General features: G+C 41.1%; 1 protein-coding gene across 2 annotated transcripts in view; it reads left to right on the top strand.

Annotated features, from left to right (window-relative positions):
- Positions 1–23,559, top strand: part of KALRN (kalirin RhoGEF kinase) — a 466,317-nt gene that overhangs the window by 190,953 nt on the left and 251,805 nt on the right. For both annotated transcript variants that reach the window (XM_059476128.1, XM_059476127.1), the window contains exons 5-6: positions 374–886; positions 21,361–21,483. In XM_059476128.1, coding sequence (XP_059332111.1) covers positions 374–886; positions 21,361–21,483 — 636 coding nt within the window. The remainder of the gene's footprint in view (positions 1–373; positions 887–21,360; positions 21,484–23,559) is intronic.

Below are 23,559 nucleotides of genomic sequence, written 5' to 3' on the forward strand. Positions count from 1 at the left end.
TAGCTGCAGTAAGAAGTCTTCAGTATCCAACTGGGCTGAAATGTGTGATGAAATCTGTGGTAGAAACTTTTTCACTACATGTTTTTGATAGTTAGGCCAGATGAAAAAGATAGGCATTATTCCAGTATATATCACATCTTTTAATAAGTAAGTAAGTAAGTAACTAACTAACTAACTTAATAAATGCCATTAGAAGCAAAGTTTTCTGTCCAATTAATGTATCAAAATTATACACAGTCCTTGACATCCTTTACAATATTCCTTCAATTATGTATTGATGAGGAAAATACTCACTCCCTGCTGTTTATGGGTTGTGCTGTTAATTCTGATTGGATGGTCCCTGATTTAAATGCTGTCCTTTTCCCTTCCTTAGACAAGTATGGTGTCTGTGGAAGGCCTGGCAAAGCTCGTGGATCCTTCTCAACTGACAGATGAGTTTGAAGGGTCCTTGGATTACAACCACGATGAATGGATAGAGCTGCGTGTCTCCTTGGAAGAGTTTTTCAACAGTGCCATCCATCTATTGTCGAGGCTGGAGGATCTCCAGGAAATGTTGGCTAGGAAAGAGTTTCCAGTTGACGTTGAGGGCTCAAGAAGGCTGATTGATGAGCACACACAGCTTAAGAAAAAAGTGATTAAAGCTCCTGTGGAAGAACTGGATCGTGAGGGCCAGAGGTTATTACAATGCATAAGATCCAGTGATGGTTTCTCTGGTAGGAACTGCATTCCTGGAAGTGCAGATTTTCAAAGTCTTGTGCCAAAGATCACCAGCCTTTTAGACAAGCTGCATTCTACCCGGCAACACTTGCATCAGATGTGGCATGTCCGCAAGTTGAAACTGGACCAGTGCTTTCAACTCCGGCTTTTTGAGCAAGATGCAGAGAAGGTAGGGAGCAATCTGTTCCTTTTCTCATGCTTTAAATAAGACTTTGTTGCAAGGATGACCAGTTTTTCTGTACGTGCTAACATGAGGTGTTCATCACCAGTGTAAATTTCATGTTGCCAGCAGATACACTTCATGTGACTTGTAAACCAAATTCCCCCAGCAAACTGTTGTATGTAGCAGGCATAGTAATATCCAAGAGTAATTTTTCTGTGTTGCTTTTGGTGAAAGTTAATCTGCTTTTCTGTCATATAATGAGTATATTTGGTAGACATTAGCACAAGAATCTGGCTTTTTTTTCCAAGCTTCTTTTACTAAGCTTATGAATATATTTATCTACTTGTCACAGCACCGAAATAAGAATGTTTTTGTGGTTTGATTCACTATGATTATTGTTTTCACTTCTTGGAGTCTGTGGGCAATTTCAAGCATGAGTTTCAGGAAATTTACTTTAGAAAACTGTGTAGCACTAAAGCCTTGGCTTTCTTAATGCAGAGGTGCTTGGTGCCTTGTTAGGTGATTTTGTGCGAAGTCTTTGTTGGCACAAATAAAATTCCAGGCCACAGAGGTGGGGTATTCTCAGTGGAAGGTCCTGAGCTCTCAGATTTGTGTCTATCTAGTCTGTATACCCATCAAAAGCACCAATTTCTGAATCTTCTCTAGTTAATGCATTACCCAGTTGTTTCACTAATGTGTCTGCCTGGACCGACCCAGGAGGAGTTGCAGAAGAAAAGCAGATTCGGGAGCAGGGGGATCTCATGAGGATGGTTTTTTTAATCAGCTACTTATTAGTGTTATTTTAAAACATCACTGAGAAGCACATTGCTGAAACAAACTTAATCTTCAGTAGCGCAGAACAAGATACTTGACATTGGTTTTGAATGCATTTACTAAATATTTCTAAGACTTGCTAGGACTGAAAAAGCTCCATCGTTGTATAATCAATCCTCCTGTTGGGAAAACCTTGAATTCACATGAGTCCCTCTGAAATAAGAGTCACTGCAGAACCACTCAGGGATGCATAAGAGCAGAGTTTTAATTCTAAATGCTACAATAGTAACATTCTCCCTGTTCCTTCTGCGTCATATGCTATAAGGAGGACTTTCACTTCTGTTCTTCCCAGCAGTGGCTGTACTTTGGTCAGTGCATCACTTTCTTTTTTCAATTTCTTTGGGATTATTCAGATGACCACTGCTTATTAATATAATTTTATAATTTATTATTATTATTATTCAATACTATTATTTGTGAATTATTATTATTTAGAAAGTATTTATTATAATTAATAATGTTAAAAGCTGAAAGGCCCTCAGATCAGTTCAAGTTCAAGTTTGAGAAGTCCTTGTTTCCAAGCACTCTTCTGTGGCATTGAAGGAAGTCTCCAGGGAGTTTCCTTTCTACCTCCTGCAAAGGCATGAAATGATGGTGTGATATAAGTCTAGGCAATGCAACAGCAAAGCTCTTTGCATGAGTTATTCTGAGATTGATATGTGTAAGGTCTAGGCAAGTCAGAAAATACATGAAACTTTTGAGATGAAGGAAGAAGCAGTGAGAATGTGTTTCTGCCTTTGTAAAACAGGCTGTCTTGAGCAATTCCAGTTTGACAAAACCAGGATTCTGCTCTTCTCTTCTTCATTTGCCTCACATTAACTAAATACACAATCAGCTTCTCCCTGCTCAGGCGCTGCTTGCCTTTTCTTGACTTCTACATTTTCTTAAAGAATCTTCTTTCTTTCTTGTTTTATATTCCCAAATCCGTGCTTTTAATCTTCTCAGTTTTTGAGTCCCTAAAATTCTTCCTGGAAGGGTTTCAGACCCTTTAACATCACATTTCACATGTGTAGGCTGATGTAAAACATTGATGTGCTTTTCCTCTGGAGCTGCCTTTCTCAGGCCTCTTTGATGTAGTCTCACCATCTCAGACTGGAAAGTACTTGTTTCATAAAATGTCCAGAGCTAAATCCAGCCTGAGTGCTGTCTCCACTATAGAAATAGCCACCAATGTGTCTGTGTACTGAATTTTAGAGTTTCCTGGGACCTTCAATTTCTCAGTTGCATTCTACTCAGGTATGGTAGCAGAGCCCAGTTACTCTTCATCTCCTGGAGGGAGACACAGCTCTTTTTGTATAACCTGGACATGTAATTTAGTTCTAATCAAATGATAACTCTAATAACCTGTGAAAGCTCAAACTCCAAGATAAAATTCTGAACATAAACAAGGTTTCAGAGTATTTTAAAATATCTCTCTATATTCATTGGATGATATTTCAGGAAACCTGTTCTAAAATGGACAAGGACTTTCATTTTCTGGACATCTCTGATTTCAAAAATTTCAGGTGTTCTCATTGCCTGAAAAGTTCTTAAAAATGGGAGGGGGAGGGGGGAAAGGGACACAAGGACTAAAACACACAGTATTTTAAGGAAGGTTAATTTTTGAAACCTTTGGTATTGCAGTACCCCAGATTTTAAAAGCAAATCAATTCACTTTCTTCCTCCTAGAGATCCTCTGTATTAGAACATTTAGAAATAGCAGACACTGCCTGGACACACAAAATATTTAAATTACAGGCATTACAACTTACAGAAGTCTGTATAGTTGTGTGCTGAATAACTCATATTATTGCCAAAATAAACAGAAGGAGTGCCAGTCAGAGCCTGGGCTTCTCCCACTCAAATCAGTGAGAGAGAGCAGGGCTTTCTGTAGAGAAACTTTGTCCCCATTCAGGCCTTTAGGGTTTTACTTTCCTGTGCTGGGGCCAAGGGAAAGGAAGAGTGGGGCTATCACATAGGCACATGCAGTGCAGTGAGATTGAATCTCCAGATGGAGACTGGAAGCTCCTTGAAGCTCAAGTCAGCAGGCAGGTCAGCCATGTGGGGAGCTTTGGCAGAGGGGCGTGAGGAAGTTCACATGCTGTGCAGTGCTGACTGTAATGATCTGCTGATAAATAACACATTTCAGCTGCTGGCGAAGCCCTGACCCTCACTGTTCAACAAATTTATTCCTTGCCAGCTAATGGAGAAATACATATGTACAGATATATATAATTTTGAAACTAGAACTGAGGCTTTACTGTGTTTTACTGGGTAACAGGGAAAATATTTTTAGTCACCGGTAATGTTAAAAAATGCATCCCAGTCTAGATTGAATGTTGTTTGAAACAAAAACCCCACAATCAACGTAGATCCAAGTATTGGAACTATCTGAGAAATGATAATTGGTTGGTGGAAATCTGGACAGGGAGAAGAATTCAGGCAAGAGTCCACATGTTTTACACTTGAATAAATACCAAAAAAAGACAAAAAAATTATACTTACACTCTGTACTTTCCAGCTTTTCTGGAAATCATTTGTAACTGGCACCCAATTTGACTTTTGTAGGAATTTCCACATCATTTTCTGTTGATTCCACACCAATTTTACTACCCCAACATGGATGTGAATGAAAACCATCTATCATGATGTAATCAGCGTTGTCCATGTTAAGTATAAACAATACAGTCACCAGCTGGACTGAGCTGAGGGTCTGCACTGTAAGCTGCTCACAGCAGAGAGAGGAGCTGCTCTAACACTGTGGGGGTCAGCCCCAACAGGGGGCAGAGGGGGCTTGGCATGTTCTCTCTGTCCTCACCTCCCCTTCTGCTTCCTGACTTCCTACACAGTCCACTACACAAAGGAGAACTCCAAAAGAAGGAGTTAGAAAATGCCACAAGTGAATTTCATTGGAAGCATGTGGTGGAAGAAACATTTTATTTGGATCAGGCCGGCTTTGTAGAAAGTCTAGTGGCAAACCACAGGCCACATCTAGTCTTCAAGGAGCAGTGAAGTAGCAGGCTTACAGTTAAAACCATCAGCCCTGTGTAAACCAAGGTTTCCCTTTGAAAAACACAGCTCTGCCAGTGATTTTCCCTGTGGAGCAGGCAATGGGAAGCTGTGCAGGCTGCTGGGGCTGCCCTGGTGCTGCTGCTGTGCAGGGAGAGGGAGCAGAAAGTGTGGATAACTTGCAGCTCCTGCTCCCACAGCAGCTGTAGCTCCCATTTCCCAGGTGATGTGACCAGCCTGGAACAACAGAAAGAGTTCAGTGAGTGGAAGAGTGGTGGGAATGTGATTAATAATGCAAAGTTCATAGACAGGAGACAGGTTTGGAGGGGGGTATAAGCAAATGGTTAAGAGGAAGAGGGTGCAGTAACAGTTGCAGCAGTTCTCCTGCATCCTGCTCCCTGTGCAGGTGTGGGCAGTGAGCCCCCATGGCACCGAGCAGACACTGCCTTCCTCCCTTCCCACACCCACCTCTGGCCTCTTCCTCAGACCGGTCTGCTTGAAAAAGGGAACTGATGTGTTATTCTACTGAGAGGGTGCTATTAAACTCGGGCCCCACTGAGTGAAATAAATAATGTGACATTTGGTTTCTCAAGGAAGAAAGTCACAGATGTGTCAGATATGTCGACTCCTGTCCAGTGTAGAGTTGCAATTCCTAATGAAAGTATTGGGAAAACTCCTATTAGTTGTCAGCAGAAGCACATTATACCCATTAACTAAAAGTGTGCCCATTCTGAAGTGCCAGATGAAATTTAGGAGTTCCTAATTTAGAACATCATTTGACACCAGGCAGAGTTAGTCTAGAAAAATACAGAGAAGCTCTAGCTCAACAGCAAAGTCAGTGGGAGAGAGGAATATCCAAGAATAAATAATCCAAGTATTTGAACCGTGCTCATACTGGTTTTGGAGCGTTACACCTGCCAAGGGTTCATGTTCCTCAGAAGGAAGGAATGTTCTGCAAGCTACTCTTTGTCTAAAAAGATGCAAGATGGCTTTGGTGGATAATAGAATGCAAAATGTGGAAATGCAGTATGTGATTTAGGTGGGAAAAGATGGCTTTAAAGAGGAAACATTGATATCGTGATGTTTGAGAGAAAGGAAACTATCAGTACATTTGTGATTATATGACATCCACTTCAACTGTTTTGTACATTACTTCCCCACATTGCATTTGAAAATTCTAATGCTGTATGCTCTGTAATAAAATGCATTACAAAACTGATGATATGATCCTTCTTGCTAATAGGAGGCAGTTTATTTTATTACAGTCCATTAAGTAGAGCAATTGTAGCTGCCCTTTTAGTCAAGGGAAGCATTTCCTAGAAATGGGTCCTAGCTGACTGTCTGGAAAAGCAGTATAAGAAAGATTAAAAACCAACTTTGCTTCCTTTTACATTCCACATCACCTCTAAGTTTTTGTCTTTTAGCAGTGTCAAAAGACCCTTGAAGTGATGCATAAAGCAAATGTATAGAATTTTCCTTTTTGCAACATGCCATATTAACCCTCAAGGACTTGCATAATTCCACCAGGCACAGCACCTGGGACAGGCTTCTCTGACTGAGATAAAATCCACTTAGTGAAGGACCATTTCCTCTCTCTTATTTCACTGCTGGAAGCATTGGTTTCTTTGATCTGTGCTATGTGCCATATATACAATCACCTCAAAGACTTCATGTGAATTATTGGCTTACAATTACTGTGAGAGGGATGTGTCCCAGGGAGTGAGAATGGGAAGCCAATGAGGAGAGTTCTGAGAAGGTGGCAGAGGAGCCTTTCATATATGAAATGAATAAAAAAATGAAGGAGTTCTGGGGAGGTGGGTAATTAGGGCTGGGGAGGAGGCAGGAAGCACATTAAGAGGGGACAGAACCACAGTCAAGATTAATAATGAGAGCACATCTGAAGTACATATGCCCTATGTGCTCTTTGGCTATGAAGGGATTTGTTACTGAATGAATAGTATTTAGCAGTTAACAGTAATAATCATACAGGCATAATAATAATGGATTAGATATGGATTTTTGTATAGGATTTAGATTTCATTTAAGTTACGTGAGCACTGAATTGGTGTGCAGAACTCAGCACGCTCTGGATTTTCCATCTAAGTACTTAGAGCATGAATATCAGAACAGCACAGTGAGTGAGCATTGCAATAAGGAGCTTTCCTGGAGATTCTGAGCACGGGGGATGTTGTTAGACCTGAGGTAAGCTCCGTAGGACTTCTGCCATGAAAGGATTCAATAAGCTTAGTGTCTTCTGCAGAGGTATTTGACTGAGGGTCTAAGTGAGACTCATTTAAGCATATTTCTGTCATCCTTAGCCTATTTCAAATGTCTTTGCAGAGAAAGGATAGGGCCTTGGGGTACAGATACTGCCGGGGAATACTGGCTGTCATGTTTTTGAACATCCGCGTGTTTGCAGAGGGCTTTATAAGAAGAGTGACCAAGAATTTACTGCAAAGCAAAAATGAAATCGCTTACCTGTAATTCCAGAAAAAGAGTTCTCAGAGTTGTTGGTGGTACCTTCCCCTCTCAGCCCAAAGCAACTGCTTCTCCCTTCAGGTGAAACAATTCAGTTTCAGATTAGTTTTAGCTGTAACCCTGATCTAGTTGCATTTTGATGCTCGAGGTCTCCCTGAGTTGTCTGCTAAAAAGACAGAGGCCTGGCTTTGTAAAGCAGAAAGAGTTTCAGCTGCTATTGAAATCTATGAGGGACTCGAGGTCTCTGTCAGAGCTCCCACTGAGTGAGCTGGAGCAGTGTGGCATTGCCTGGTCCCAGCTGCTGGCTCTGGCTCCAGCCCTGCTGGTGGCAGGGTCAGCCATGGCCACCCACTTATGGGGAGGGGACCACGTCTCCACCTGTCCATGCTAGTGTCCCCATCCCAGGATTCCAGTTATGTTAGTTCACATCTGCAACGTTTGCCACGACTTGCAATAGTCCTGATATATAAATAACGCGCTTTGAAACCAATTCCTGACACAAATGGTTCTTATTTTTATTATATAATAAATATATAGATCTCTGCATTTATGGATCTGGAATAGACATTGCTCAAGAGTCTTTGAATTTAGACAAAGTACTTTGTCTTTTTTCATGCAATGGACTCTTGAACAGAGCACGTAGTGTCTGTTCTCTCCTGAAACCTTTTTTCCAAATCTGGCATCTTCTCTCCCATGCTGCCAATGACAAATGCTTTATTTTATAATCTGAAGTTTCCCTTAGCATATGGTGCCTTTTTTTGCTCTACAGATTCTCACTAGACAACTGTTCATAAAATCAGGCTTGGGATGGCAGTGTTGGGAAGAAAAGTCAGCTATCAGCTGAAATAAGCTGCCATGTGGATAGCAGGTCATCATGTCGTCCCATGCTTTGTACTTAAGCCCTGAAACTAAAACAGCAGAGGGCAGGCCCCATATTCAGCATGAAGTGTTTGTTCTGGCACATCATTTCTAATACAGGCAGAACACAGAAAATAAGTGCAGATAGGTTCCTAAATTGTTGGATTGGCAGACACCATTTTACAGTATCAGAACATAAATTGTTGGAAAGATGATTACATAGGTGATATGGAAAGGAGGCTTGAATTGAGGCTGAGCTGGTGTATAAACAATAAATTGAGTGTGTGTTTGTATGACATCTAGCACAGTGAGGTCCTGAATCTGACTGGGATATTTGTTGTTTCCAACAAAGAAATGCATATTTTCAGTTGAGAATGGCCTTGGAGATGTAAAGGTATGAAAACATTCCTATGGAACACATATGTATACCTACAGAGGATTTGGGTTGCTTTGGCACATACTGGGAATATTCTGCTTCACTTAAGCTGTTTTGAGCAATAACTCTTCTGATAGCATCAATCAAGGACAGACAAAAGACCAACACGGGAAGTGCATATCAAAGGGGGAAGCTGTGCATCTATTCTTAAAAATCTGTGTATTTCCCCAGATGAACCTATGCCAGCTCTAATCACGTGCAATTAATTACTTCACACTTTCTAGAACAAAGGAGGCTCTAATAAACAGGTGAGAATTGAAAGCATGTAGCAATAACTCTTTTGTAGCAGGTTTTAATTAACTTTCAGTGTTTATTCAAATGTGTTCTTTATCATGGTTTTTTCTGTAGCATTTTAAAATAATTGAATTTTTGCTACTGAGTGCTGCTCCTGCTTTGTCTTGAAGCACCTCAGTACTTGTTGTCATAGGTAAGCCATTATGAGGTGTTCTAATGCAGCTGGATAAACAGTACAATGTTCTGAATGTGTCTTTACTGATATTTTTTGAAACCTCAGTGGTGGCATAACAGGTTCATGAATTATCCGTATTACTTGGGTTCACCTGGTCTCAGAATTCATTTTTTTTTAAACAAACCAAATAAAAGCACAAAGTTTGCCTAGCAGCAGAAAAAACATTATAACAAGGGGTGGTTGTGCACAGAGCGTGTGTTGACAGCTCGTTGTGATGCTGTGAGCGTAGATGTCATGTGCTAAAGAGATTTCATAGTGGAATCTGCACCTTCCCTTTTGGAAGGCTCTGAGAGTGGCAGCTGAACTGTGTCAAATCTGCCATTTCCATCACCTAGTGAAGGGCACCAAAGAATCCTTGGGGAACTGTGGGGGCAAACCTTCAGCATCTATAACAATAAATTAGCTGCAAACCCCTTCATCTTTAAGAGAAGGATAAATTCTGTCTAGCCTGCATCTCTCAGTTCAGAACCTGCATGCTGGCACTTGCTGTCTTTGCAGGCTGCAGTTCTGAATGAAAGATGCTGACATCTGCTCTCTTTAATCGGAAGTCACTTTCTGACAGGTTGCTAATGCCATCCCCAATTTGTTGCTCCCAATGTAAAGTGAAGAGTTGTCGGAGCGGGAAGTGATCCTGGTGGGCTCTGTGGGAAGCGTTCATTACTTTGACCACTGCTGGTCACGCTTAATAAGATCCTGTTCTTGGTACCTGTAGGGAAAAAAAAAATACTAGATTTTTGCAAGATCAGGAGATCATTAGGGATGTTTCTAACTTTCCTCAAAGCACAAACAGAGCTTATTTCTGCTAATTGGACTGCAAAGAAAAGAGTCTTCATTATTAGGGATGCTCCAAAGGAGCTTGCAGCTTCTCCACTGTGTCAGGCCTGCTACTTTCCTATTTATCAGTCAAGACCAGGGGGGTCTTCCCTTGTGTGCCAATAGCATTGTGAATGTTTGCTTTTCTGTCTTTCCATCCATCAGTAGAAAGCTTGGAGATAAAGCTAATAACCACAGGACAAATTCACAAGTACACACCAAATGCTTTGTGCTGCTCCTACAACTGAAAGCAGCTACAAGCCCCATTTTGCCATCTGGTTTGAGGAAGTGTGGGATTGCCTTGCCTGCTGAGCAGAGCAATGCAGAGATCAGGGTAAATATATATATATCAGAAATTCTCTTCCTTGTGGCTGTGATTCTAGTGGCGAATATCACCTTCCATTGCTGTAACCCTCACTTCTTTCTCTGTGACAAAGGGGCAGGATGCTTTTGTAGCCTCCTGTTGACATTTCTGTTTCTCCTGCAACAAGTCTGCTGCTGGTTCAACAGCTCTGAGGGTACAAACTTCCTTCCTTAACACTTCCATGACCCAAGTTCAGGCTTCAGAAGCAAAGAACACAAGAAACTTCTCAAGGCATTTGTACTAATTTTTCAGATGTGGACTGCTGTCCATCAGGAAGGGCAATCTTCTTCCAGACACTGATTTCTGTTGAGCTGGATTGGCACTGGAGCAGAAAAATTAAGTGCAAAGGATGCATAGTTCAAAGCTAGAAATTGGGAATTAAAAACCTGAGGGGTTAACTGCCTTGCCTCCTGAAGGAAGCCTGTCCTGCCGTGGGAGTCCCGATGTAATGTGTAAAATAAACATCTCAGTGCTTTCCTTCTTTCTCTATTAATTCATTCTGCCCTGTGCTGCCAGATCCGGTGGGGTTTTTTTCTTTTATTGGCAGATAAACATGTTGCCTGCACAGCACTTGGAACTGAACCTGATTGTTTTGATGGGAAGGTAAAATCACTAACAGTGCCTTCCCTCAGCTGCTGCAGCTCGGGGTGAGGAAGAGTTGCGCGTTTCCTTCATGCTGAGTGTGCCCTGTAGCACAGTTACTGTCAGGATCTCTAGCTTGTCACAGTGACCCCGAGAAAAGTTCGAAAGTTTCTTTTCCCAGCCCGGCACTCGAAGAAGGAGTCAAAGCTCTTCATTTCTCGGTCTTAAGGTTGTTTATTGTATCTTATCTATAAAATTCTTTTTCCTATCCTGCCGAGGTCCATCCAGCAAGACAGTTCCAGGCACTCTGCCTGCCCCTGGGGCAGTGTTATGTCTTTATACTAAAAACTACGTACACAATGTTTACAATTACTTTCCAACACCTATCACCTATGTGAGACAGTGAGCTTCTACTCTAAACCAATCTGTAAGTGCCAACATCACAGCAGAAGATGGAGGCCAAGCAGAAGGAGGAGAAAGGCTGGACACACCCAGTTCCCTCTATCTTGCCCCCTGAACCCCCATACCAAAATCCCCCAAATCTACTTTTCCACCCTGTGATAACTTCACTATTATTCTACCTAAACTGATGTGGCTTGCTGATCTTCATATATGGTTGGTAACTACCAATCAAATAATCAAACCCACAGGTGTTTTGGGCTCCATGCCAGGGCTTCTGAGCCCCCTGGCAGGGATCCTGGCCATCCTGGGACAGCCAGAGAGATGTCCTGGGTTCCCACAAGTTACAGCATCTGGGGCTGCTCTGTCCCACTGACATTGGGGCATCCAGCACAACTGGTGGCCTCTCAGTTCAGGGGCACAGCCCGAGCCATGGCTCCGTTCCTGCTCTGTCTCCAGGCTCCGCAGCAGCCGCCTCGCTGCCCGTGAGGAAGCGGCTCTGCAGCCACAGCGGCTGAACTGGAACATGGTGTGCTCTGCTATTTGTAGTTTCCTGCTGCCGACACTGGATACGCAGTTACTATTCCTCCTGCTTCCTCCTCGAACATTAGAATGGGTCCAAAAATAATTGAAAGCAGTATGTTCTGATGGAATATTTTTGCATTTGCAGAAATTTCCTCCTTCTTCCGCTTGCCAATTTTGATAGGGAGCATTTTGAGACTGTTTCAGCGTCTCCGACTTGGCACCACTGGGAGGCACAGGACTGCTCCCCTGATCTGTATGGCACAAAAATCGTTTGGGCACCTGAATACAGACTTAAACTCATTTTTAAGGATGATTATAGCATGTTTTAACCACAAACTTCTTTAGCTTTAACTAATGAAGATGAGAAGATCCAAATGCTCTAGAGGGTAACAAAGCCCACACATCTAGGCAAAGATGAGAAAGCTGAGTTATTTTAAACTTATTGCTTTGATCCTCAAAAAGGTTAGGTGGCAAGAGACTAGATGTCCAGAAATAATGTAATTAAGCTGTACATGAAGTTCACAGACTTATTGTGCAGCATCTTTCAGATGTAGCGATGTGATTATTTCTAAATTAATGTCTTCCTGGCCTGGCTAAAATGCTTTCAATGGCCCACACTTGGCAGAGCTTCGGGTCTTAAAAGTGTGTCTTAAATTACCCTTTATATCTATTTATAGAGAGCAGATAAAGGTGGGTGTACAGCTGAGAGGTTGTCTTCCCTGGAGCTGGTGAGGGTTGAAGAGGAAAATCCAGGAGCATGGTCTGTGGATAGCTTCCAGAAGTATCAGTGTAATTTTAAACCAGGTGGCTCTGACTTTTCTTCTTACAAATCATGCACATTACAGAGAATGTAATTCAGAAATATTTTCTTGAACTCTCATGTCTTGCAAGACCCCTCTGTATTATTTGGCACCAGAGACCTGGATGCCTCATGTCCTGCACAGGTGCTGAAGAGATGTCACAGACAAAACAGTCTTGAATTGAAGAATTTTGCTCCATTTAAAGCTTATGAACACAAACTTCTGATCTTGATTTGGGTGTTGAAAGGAAAAAGCAGGACACACTGCCATAAACACCTACTTTTCACCAGCTTAAATTTCCCTCATTTATGTCTTGGTTTATACCCAGTCCATCAAAAGTTTTTTGGTGGGCTGGTGGGCAGCAGGGCATGTCAGGGATAATATACACATAAGTTTCTTTTTGCTGTTATTACAGCTATTCTCTGATTCTTATTTTTTTTATTGCTGTTGTTCCTTAGAATTCCTGCTCTGACATGGGCCACTCGTCCCTCAGGTGTGACCACACAGTGTGTCTCCAGCACAGTGTCCCTCAGCACCCCTCACTTTCTTTCCCTGACACTTTGTTTCCAGGTGCTCCCTGTCTGGTGGATGTCCCTGGCAGCATGGTCAGATGATTCTCCCTGATGGGGCCTCCCCTGGTGCCAAAGCTGGTAGGAAGTGGGTGATGGCAGCTCAGGACCCCCTGAAGGCCACCTTGTGAGATCCAGGGGCACTGCTGATGGGGGCAGTCAGGTGTTTAAACCTGTGGTTACACCCAGCTGCATCTCTGGACCTCAGACACACATGAGTTTGGTAGAGGAAATGCCACAATTCTGGTACAAACCAGCAAACATCTGTCTGGCTGGTTTGTTCTTAGTGGCAGCTATTTGGAGTCACAGGAATGTTACACATTCAGCCAGGAATAGAACCAGGGTCTATAACAAAGTCACCAAACTCCTACAGCATTTTCAACTGAATGAAAATTTCTTCTGAAAACTGAAAGGACAATCTCCATCTGGGGAGGAAATTTTCATAATTTACACTGTGTTTTCCATTCATGTGGCTGTTTTCTGTTTATATCTTTTAGTATTACATTTCCTATCCAACCAATGAATTAATTTCCACCTAGACAGCAAGCAGTTCTCTGTAGATGATCTGTGCCCAGAAAAGGCCATTTCCATTTTAAGGAACAGAAAATCCTTTCCAGGAATGCCTGATTGTTTGATGTTACTAAGTGTGGTGGAAAGGTGCAATATCTAAAAAGCAAGCAAATGATGCAGATGTATAAAAACACACCCAGATGTCATTAGTTCTATTTATATGTTCAGGATCTGTAATTTTCTCCCACCCTCAACAATAAAACTCCTACTTCTCTATTCAACATTGTAGGAATCAGATGCCTTACTTTGTACATGGCTGTGGCTTGATATGTGTCAGGAAAAAAAATACACAGATCTCTTACTCTGGCATTTAGTGGGAACATTCAGTGTGAGTATGGAATTGGTGCTCTGCTATAAATACAAAGCTATTTGTCACGTCACACATCTCGCTAATTTTCTAGTGGGTTGATAGTTGGGCCCATTGTCTGGAATAATTTAATGTGCTGTAGCCTTACTTACTGTACTCTATGAATCATATACACAGATATTCATAATGGAAAAACTGTGTTCATGCAGCATTGAGGTTTACACAAATACAGCTGTGGGTCTGAATCTTCAGCTGGTGTAAATTGGCCTCGTTGGAACAACACCAATTTATCCTGGCCATGGACTGCACAGAGCACATGTGAAAGGGAAAGATCTGGCAAAAGGATTGGCTTGTCCGTCACCATCTGTAAACACGAGACAAACACAAAAACAAACACAACGTTGCATTTAGGCCCTGGCTGAGCAAAGCATTTAGATGTATGCAGAGTTCTATTTTAGAGCTACAAGTACTTTGATTTAATTAAGGCTGTATTTATAAAGTGGCAACGGGAATTACAGCAGATTGGAGGCTTTTTTATTGAAACAATTTTCATAAAATTTGTTGATTAATGAAAAAAAAAATTAGATATGCTATTAAAGTTTACTTTAAGTCCAAAAGTTATTCTGGAGCCAGTACCCTCCTACCTGAGCACAGCCATTTTGCTGGTGACTGTGGAGGTACCCAGCCTACTGTAAGGGCCCTGTGGGCACTGCTGGACATTAATGACCAGCCTCACTGCCAGCTTTGCTACAGCCCTGCTCTGCCTGGCCACAGGCCCTGCTGAGCCAGATACTGATCCATCAACTCATTTTGTGAATGATCTGGGACCTCCCTCATTGCTGTGGACCTGGGGCTGCATCTGAGCCTGGTTACCCTCACTGGGCCTGATCCTGGCCTGCTGGTTGACTTCATAGCTTAAGCTTGGACTTGTCTTGTCACCAGAACTTGTACAATGTCTTCTTGCTTAAGTCTTGTTGCTGTCAGTTGTAAACCTCAGGGGCTGTGGGACAGGCTCTGCTTAATGAGCCCCCTGTTCTACCTGCTGAGTCCTTATTTCTGGCTCCTTATCCCTTTGGGACCAGCTTGCCTGGACAGCCAGCATCAGTGCTCTCTTCTGCTGAATTTAGCTCAGGGGCTTGACTGGAGGGATTTTTCTGTATTCCAGGCAGAAGTCCTGATTCTTTAGACTGTTGGCATTTCCCATGTGCTCCTTCACAGAGGTGTTGCACTTCTGTTGGCCTTTCCCAGACGTTTTGGTGACCTAGACATATGGCTGGTTCCAATTAAACTGTAGTTTTGATTCTAGTCTGGAGACATTGGGGGAGTTTCTTGAATGCCTCTTATAAAGTTAGCTCACATGCAAATTTTGCCTGGATCATGTCCTTGCATGTCAGTAGACTGTGAGTACCACAAATCTGTTACCCAGTATTCTTTTTGTTCAAATGCTGGCTAAATTCAATTGTAAAAGATGTGAGAAATATGCCTTGATTTTTGTTTAATTGAGTTGTTGAGAATACTTGAACTCCCTTAATGAGATAGGAATAGACCTTGTAGCTGGAAACTTTGTAAACCTCAAGAGAGGGACTCTGGCAGTCACTGTTGTATGTGTTATTGTTTATATTGTGGAAATATATAAAAATGAACTTGCTTAGCTGTACATGCTCTGAGAGTGGAACTTTCCACTTTCTGTTGTAGATTATTCAGTTTAACACTGGCTGGACAGTTTTGAAAATACCAAATGCACATGGACTCTTAAATGGACCTCTCTTTAATAAGCAATGTATGCTTACCTCTAGCATTTCCCAACCTGTGAATCATGGATATTAAGTCCCTTAGTGGTTGGTAAAGGTATTTGATAAAACAGATTTATTCTTTGAAGACCTTAAGCGGCTACAGTGCTTGCCTTGAAAAAAATTATGGGGTCTACAGATTGGAAGAGATTGGAAAGCACTGATCTAAAAGGGATTTCACCTGGCATATAATTACTGATCTACCTTCTCCACAACTACAGGCAGGACATTCTTTTAGATTAACATTTTTTTGTCTCTTTGTTAGCAGCATATGGGTGCATATTGAGAGAATGCATTTATGACTACCTGGATTTCAAAACCCTGTCTTGTCTTTTCCCTAAGTGCTCTTGAACTTGCTTTTATTCAGAACATCATCTGAGTTGTGCTTGTCAGAGCAAATCACGTAAACACTACTGGTCTTTGTCAGTATTTGTGCAGGGAACTACCAAGAGAAAAGATAGTGAGGCAAAGCAGAAGGTACTGACGTTGATCCAGCAGCTGTTGCTCTCCCATTTTTATATCTCCTTTTCTAGAACTGATGCCAGAAGCACTGCACAAGTTATCCTAGATGATGTCAGCTGGAGTATTTCCAAAAAAGAAGTAAAATCAACATTTCAAAAAGTCCTTAGGGTTAGTCCTTAGAATCTCAGTTGGGATTGAAAAATACCCATGAACTAAAACAAGTGCAGAGAAAGACAGTGTATCTTAAGAAGCTTCAAAAGAGCTGGGCTGTAGTAAAACAAACAGCAGAAGAGACAATGACCCCACCTGGTCCACACTGGAAAAGGCTTAACACCTGGGAGGACTTTTTTAACTTGTAGGGAAATGTTGACCTAAGAGAAAATGTGTATAGACTGGATATGAGCCTTGTGTAGATCAGAGAGTATGTGAAGAGCTCAGTAACAGGAGCAGAAAGTTTTTGGAATTGCTTATCACAGGAGGAGCTGGGCTGTAGCACTTCACTGGTTTTCAGGTGGAGCTTCATCCCTTTATGAAAGGAAATTTTATCCTGTGGTTGGCTGCCAAAAGCAGTGATTGGACTTGATCTGAATGTCCCTTTGGAACTGTTCTCTTATATGTACCCTATATTGTTCCTCAGGATTATATTGCTATAATGGTTATCATTCTGCCCTTAATTAACCATATGAGTTTGATATTTATGGCTCAGAACTTAGAGAGAAGATGATTTGCTACAAGCCAGTTCATAATTTATTCCAGCCCTAGTAGAGTGTTCAATAGATTTGGAATTTATTATTTCCAGCATGTATAAACAATTTAATTAATAAATATGTTCAGTTCACTGGCTGCCAAGGCCATGAGGACTGTAATCCTCCCATCAATACCACTGGCATGGGGTGTGCTGCCAGCCATGTGCTGGGCACATCAACCTGTGGTGCTCTGTACCACTGTGTTCAGAATCCAGTGCTAATGCTCCTCAGCAAGCACTGACAAAAGCCAGAGAGCAGAGGTTTTTATCTGAAATTATGTTATAAATCTCATTTTAGCTGATGTAGAGCTGGACTGTGCACAGCCTGCATACATGCTGTTCCATATCCGTGTGTTTCTTGTCTGTTCTCAAACAGCTGTTCTCACCCTGTTCTCACTGGCCTGCCAGATGTTACAAATCCAGGGAAAATATGGAGTCACATTCTCTTTCTGTAGGACTTATCCATGACCAGCTTGAGTCCTGCTGTTTGGTCTAACACTTAACCTGGATTTTCTAGTAACTCATCAACTATGATGACAAAACATGAGGTTAAGAACTTGTTGTTGCCAGCAGGACTGATGCTGGAGCTGTGATCTGATACCCTAATCTCAAGTGAAGTTGCCTCAAGACCACATCTATAATAATTACTGGTGCTTATATGATCACTAGGGACAGTGAGGCTATATTCTTAAAATGCATAGAGAAGAGACCCTTTGGATCATTCTTAGTTCTTCTGACTCTCATAAAAGACTAATTTCCTTAATTAAATGTAGCACTTCACATTCTTCGGCACATGCATTCAATTTTCTTTATGTATTTTTAGAAACAGGTCTACAAGAGATAATCATACTGAAAGTTTATCTTTTTTTTAAGTGTGCTTAATCTCTCCCCCAGCTTCTCAGTCACTGGAAAACTCCTAAGTACTTAACTGGTCTCCAGATTATCTACAGAAATGTGGAGAAGTGCCAGTCTGGGAGACACTGAGGACAGTTGGTTCATGTGTTTTTAGTGATGTAATGTCCGATTTTAGTTATTCTGTGCTGCTGTTTAGTGTGAATTCATGACTGCAGGAGTGATTAGAAGGCTTGAGAGCAGAATTATTTCACTGGCAGTCAGCATGACTCTAAATAAGTCACAGGAATAATTAAAGATCCATTCATTTTGTGATAATCACTAGACTAGGTTTGTTAAGAGTCTTTTTCATGGATGGGATGAGATCAATTGATACAGTGCTGTATAGCCATGTTAGAGTGACACAGAAAATCTGTTTGCTGAGACACTATCTGTCTTTAACTGATCTCACGGGGCACATTCTCCACTCTTTGATATTTATTGTATTAAAAACTCATTCCTTTGACACGGAAACTGACCTGTCAAAGGATCTTGAACATTTTTCCAGGAGCCCACATTAGCCCCTTGAAGCTGGGGCAGTGCTTGCAGAGTTGAGAGAAACAGCAATTGTTGGGTCATTGCCATGTTCACATCCGTAATGGTGCATTTTAATTAAACAAACGAGGCAGCACACTCGCTTCAGGAACACAGGAAGCATCAGAGTTTCTCATGTGGAAAACAGGTTTCACTTGAAAGCTTTCAGGAAATATTGCTGGTAATATGGGCCAGGCCAGACAATGCTGACAAACCTTCATATCAAAACCTCCTGACCACGCGTTGCAAACTCTCACGGTGCCATCACAACTCACATTTCATCTGCTGTTTTTGGAGTCTCAACTTGGAGTCACATTATTAGCAGAAAATTGTTTAAGACACTTTTAGAGTTTTTGGTCCAAGAAAAAAGTTTGAAAGCACAATCCATTGTATTTCAAAAGTAAATAAGACTCCATTTTTAGGTATTTATTTAAATCCCATCATTGTTAAGGAAATCTTGTGACCTGTGGTACTGTGTAATACTTACATATCTCATCATTGAGGTCTATTGCTCAGTGTTGCTTAAAACTCTTGAAGGGCATCCTTTAAACTGTTGTTATATTTCAGCTGATTTAACAAGACAAAAAAAAGGCAAATAATCTCCTAAACTTCCTTTCTTTTTCTTAATAGTTTATTATTTTACATTAAAAGGGAGAAGCATGGTTTAACTTAAGCTAAGTTCTCATCCTTCAATAAGTGTATAGATTAGATAAAGGAAATGCTCCCTATCCACAGAACAATAGATTACTTGTTTGAATTACTTGTCTTTAAAAGATCCTGATTTGGCTTTGCTGAGCATAAAATATTAAATTTACTGTTTATTTTTAGTGGATTGCTGCCAATTTTCGTTTCCCTGACTGTCTTTAGATTGTTTAAAACATTAAAAAAAATGTTCTCATCAAACATATATCTACTTACAAGAAATCTCTGTTGGTCTTTCCTCAGAGACATAAAATCTTGTTGTTAGGACTTGAACTTGGCTGTTATGGAATTTTCCTTTCTTTTTTACCTTTATGTTTTTCCTGTCCTTTTTTTTCCCCTTTAAGCTCACAAGCGTGGCAAATTATGTTGTGCTAATGTTGCTTATTAAATCTTCATAAAGTGAGAAAAAGGAATCAGATGAGAAAGCTTTAATGTCTCTTCAGGTGTACTAGGTAGTTTCATTCAGTTTAATTGGCAGTAAAGTTTGAAAGCTCTGACCTCATCCTTGCAAAAATTTTGTTACTTCTATTTCCTTAAAAAATGCTGATAGGCCTGATCAGCTCCATTGGTAGAAAGTATCCATGGCAATTGATATTACTTTAGACTTGCATCTTTGTAACTCGAACCAAATTCAGCTTTTAGGACTATTTATCAACAGAAAATACAAGGCTGATGTAGGCTCTGTAGCTGCAAGTGTATTTTCATAAATAAAAGATTAAGAACTCAGGCGTATGTGACAGTGTCTTGGGGACCAGGTCAGTGTAGTGTGTCTGGTGACACTTGGAATGTTTATTTTTCTTTTGTTGAAAAGGGATATTCAGTGTTATTTTTGCAAATCCCCTCCGTACAGCAGAGCACTCCCAAGCTGGATTGAGTGCTCTGCATGAAATGCTGTTTTTCCTGCAGGAATCTTTGGTGACCCATGCAGGGCCTTTCCTCTCCTGCCAGGAGCCCCATCTCCACAGGGAATGGGGAACTGACCCTGAGCAGCTACAGCAACACAGCAGTGGGCTCTGAGTGTTCTTCAGCTGTCAGAGGTCAAAAGTTGTTATGCAGTGCTAAAGAACAAACCAGCTTTTTATTGGAGGACATGTAAATGATATAACAAACATCTGGACTGATATTTGACCCTAAGGTAGTTACTTAGAAGCTGCATCACTGCCTTTTTACCTTAAAACACTTAAAGTCTTTACACTTAAAACGCTTTCTCTAAGACTGTCTAAGACCAGGGGCTGCACCGTCCTGACCTGTGCAGCCTCCGTAATTAGCTTTTCTTTTTTGTAATGAATTAAGGGGGTTTTGTTGTTATTATTATTATTTTTATTGTTATGAAAGAGTCCTTATTAGTGGACAATTCCCCAGGTTACTGGGATGGAGATAAGAAAACAGGGTTTTAAAGAGATTCTGCAAAAAAAAAATATTTGCAGAAAAGATCTGAGATTGCAATTGCTTGCAGAGCAGCAGTCAAGAGTAAAGAATGGAAAGTTCTCACTTTGAATGCATTTAGTCTCCAGCACAACACAGAACAAGCTGAAACATAAATGCACTATCTCTTAGCTGGGTTGTGACAGCTTATAATGAATGAATGGGCTGCAGATTGAAATGTCACACTGACGTGCTTCTGAATAAGAAATGAGTTTCATCAGCTTTATTCAATATATTTCTATCTGTTTCTGAAGTACTGAACAATCCATTTTGCTTGGGAATACATTTGGAAGTGGAAGAAGTTCAAATGTGTGCTCTCTATAGATACTAATAAAATACTTTTTTTCTTTTTTTTCTCTTCATTCCCAAAAATAGTAAGTGGCAGAAAGGCTGGGTTCTGACTTTGAACTTGGAAAGATCTAGGAAATAAAAGTGTAGGAAGTCATCTGGCTATTTGAATGTAATATTTGGAAACTTTATATATAGATAAAACAGAAAGGGGTTTGAGAAAATTGCATCACTAATATTTATTGAATTTTTGGTCCACTTGTGAATTAAAAGTACTTTATCAACTGCTAGGTCTTTGGTCAATGAAGCAATCCCTGATTACTGTTCCCTCTGCTGACATTTTTCTTTATATGAAATTCCCATTATTTATAGGACAAGACTGTGGGATCAAGCTTACTGAATAACATGTTTAATAAATTATTTTTCCTGACCTATAATTCTGTTAATAGTCAAATTTGGTGATAACTTCAATGCTTCCATTGCTCAGCAACAGTTTATTTTATTGAGGATCATAGGTGAGATGATTTTGGCTGTGTTGCATACACATCTATCTCAGAAGAGGATTTTTATATTTTGCACTGTCTCTTACTGTTTCCTTCCTTGTCTAACTGTGGTTTTTTTTTTCCCCTCTCTCTGTGTGAACCCTTCTAGATGTTCGACTGGATCAGCCACAACAAGGAGTTGTTCCTGCAGAGCCACACGGAGATCGGTGTGAGCTACCAACACGCCCTGGACCTGCAGACACAGCACAACCACTTTGCCATGAATTCCATGGTGAGTTGAGGGCACTGTGAGCAGCACAGGGGGGAGGAGAGGGCCAGCACAGGAAGCCACATCTCCACTGCTCAGGGAGTGAGGGACCAGTGAGAGGTGATGTAAGGAAGGTCAGGCTGGCTGTGGCAGCAGCAGTGTTGCTCTGTCCAGCCAGACACTGATGTATGGTAACTCCTTGACTTAAGAGCAGCTCAGTCCTGTGGAGTTTGTTTACATTTTGCAGAGCAAATACAATATTTTTAAATTTTTGACATTTCTTTGACTGGGAATTAATGAGAGCTGTAGGATGCACCTTAATAATTTATACTTCTCTCTCCACAGAGGGTGGAGGTATATACCTTAAATATAAGGTACTTTTCAAAACCTTGAAAAGGAGACACTAATCAAGCTGTCAGTTGTGGCCACAGTGGGATTTTGCCTTTTTCTGTTGTTAATTGGTCAGAACTTTTGAATCCGGCTCTATTTACCTTTCTTTTTCAAAAAAGCAAACCATCATTATGCCTTTATAAGTGCTTTGGTCATTTTCCTCTTCTTTCCAGACATAAGGTTATTTGTCCTGGAAACCGCCCTGCTTTCAGCACAGAAATGAGGACAGGATGTATTGATGTTTTGATCATTGCAGTGAGATGGCAAAATGCACGTATACCCCTGCTGCAGCTGTGCAGTGCAGAGATGAGCCCTCTCTGAACACTGTCAGCTCCAGCAAAGCCTGCTCTGAGTGAAGCACTCCAGCAGGTGAAACCTCCTCCTGCTGTGCAGGGTCAGGCTGCAGCTGCAAGGGGCTGACACCTCAGGGGTGGCTGAAGTTGGTGGTGTAAGGCACTGGAGAGCCCCAGGGGAAGGCACTGGAGAGCAGCTGACTGAACTGGGAAAAAGAGATCCCGACTACCCCAGGAAGTGAAAGACCCCACACTGCTTTCATCAGGTTACAGGCATTAACCCTGGGGTTCTGGCCAAATTCCAGGTCAGGTAATTAACTTCTCTGACCTGAATTCCACAGGCCACTTCCACCTAGCCAGCTATTCCTCACTTCAAGCACTGTGCCTCGCTAGGGCATTGCATAACAGTGGGAGATGAGAAATGTTTGTAATGCCTATTAATGTGTTTATTGTGATTATATCAGAGCAGAGCACTCTAAACCAGGCTCTAGGCACATGGTAGTTAAACTTGCCCTCACAGTGCCATCTAGCAAAATCCAGGATAACATTGCTTCCATATAACACTGCTGCTCTCAGAGTCCCAATAAGTAAATGTGTCCTGGAGGTGACTGCATTAAAATTCATTTGACTTGTAAAATATGCAAATTCAGTCATAATTCTTCAGAAATACCATTAGAAGAGTCAGGCTTGAGGATCTCCCTTTATCCTTTTTTGTGCTAATAATACAACAAAATATGGTAATGTAAAATAATGGTGTCTAGTATTCTTTTCTTAAAATAACTGGGAGTTAGGCTTGGAAAGAGATCATTGCTGTTAACAGGAAATTAATGATTTTGGTAGAAATTTGATGTATAATTTAGCTGGATCTTTTTACATGCAATACATCAGCAACTGTTGGACTGAGAATAGCTCAGCTGTTTATTACTCAGAAGTATGAGTAATAAAATAATGAAATCTTGAGGCACTTTTTTGGTTGTGGGGCTTGGGCTTTTTTATGGTATTGAATTTTGTTTTGTTTTGTTAACACATTAAAATCAGTATCTATTGGAGATCTGGAGGAGGACAAAGTAGCTAAAGATGGCTGCATGTTTAGCAGGGAAAAAGCCTACAAACTTCAGTGAAAGCTGGATCAGATCTTGGATCTCTGAGGTGTTTTATTTTGGTTGTGTTTGTTTTTCAGGGTCTTTTTTCTTTACACTGTGCCTATTGTCCTGTAAGCCTGGCATAACTAATAATAATTAAAATACAGTCTTCTTTTACAGTTCCTCTAGAAAATGCACATCCCTAATGTTTACTGGGTCATGCCTTTTGTTGCATGATCTTCCCGTACACCTCTATAGGCATGCTGTGACCAAAGATCCCTTTTGGAAAAACAATTTCTACTCTGTTTGTTACAATAATTCTTCCTTCTAAATGA

Source organism: Ammospiza nelsoni, chromosome 7 (assembly GCF_027579445.1).
Source record: "Ammospiza nelsoni isolate bAmmNel1 chromosome 7, bAmmNel1.pri, whole genome shotgun sequence".
In the NCBI taxonomy this organism is placed as follows: Eukaryota; Metazoa; Chordata; class Aves; order Passeriformes; family Passerellidae; genus Ammospiza; species Ammospiza nelsoni.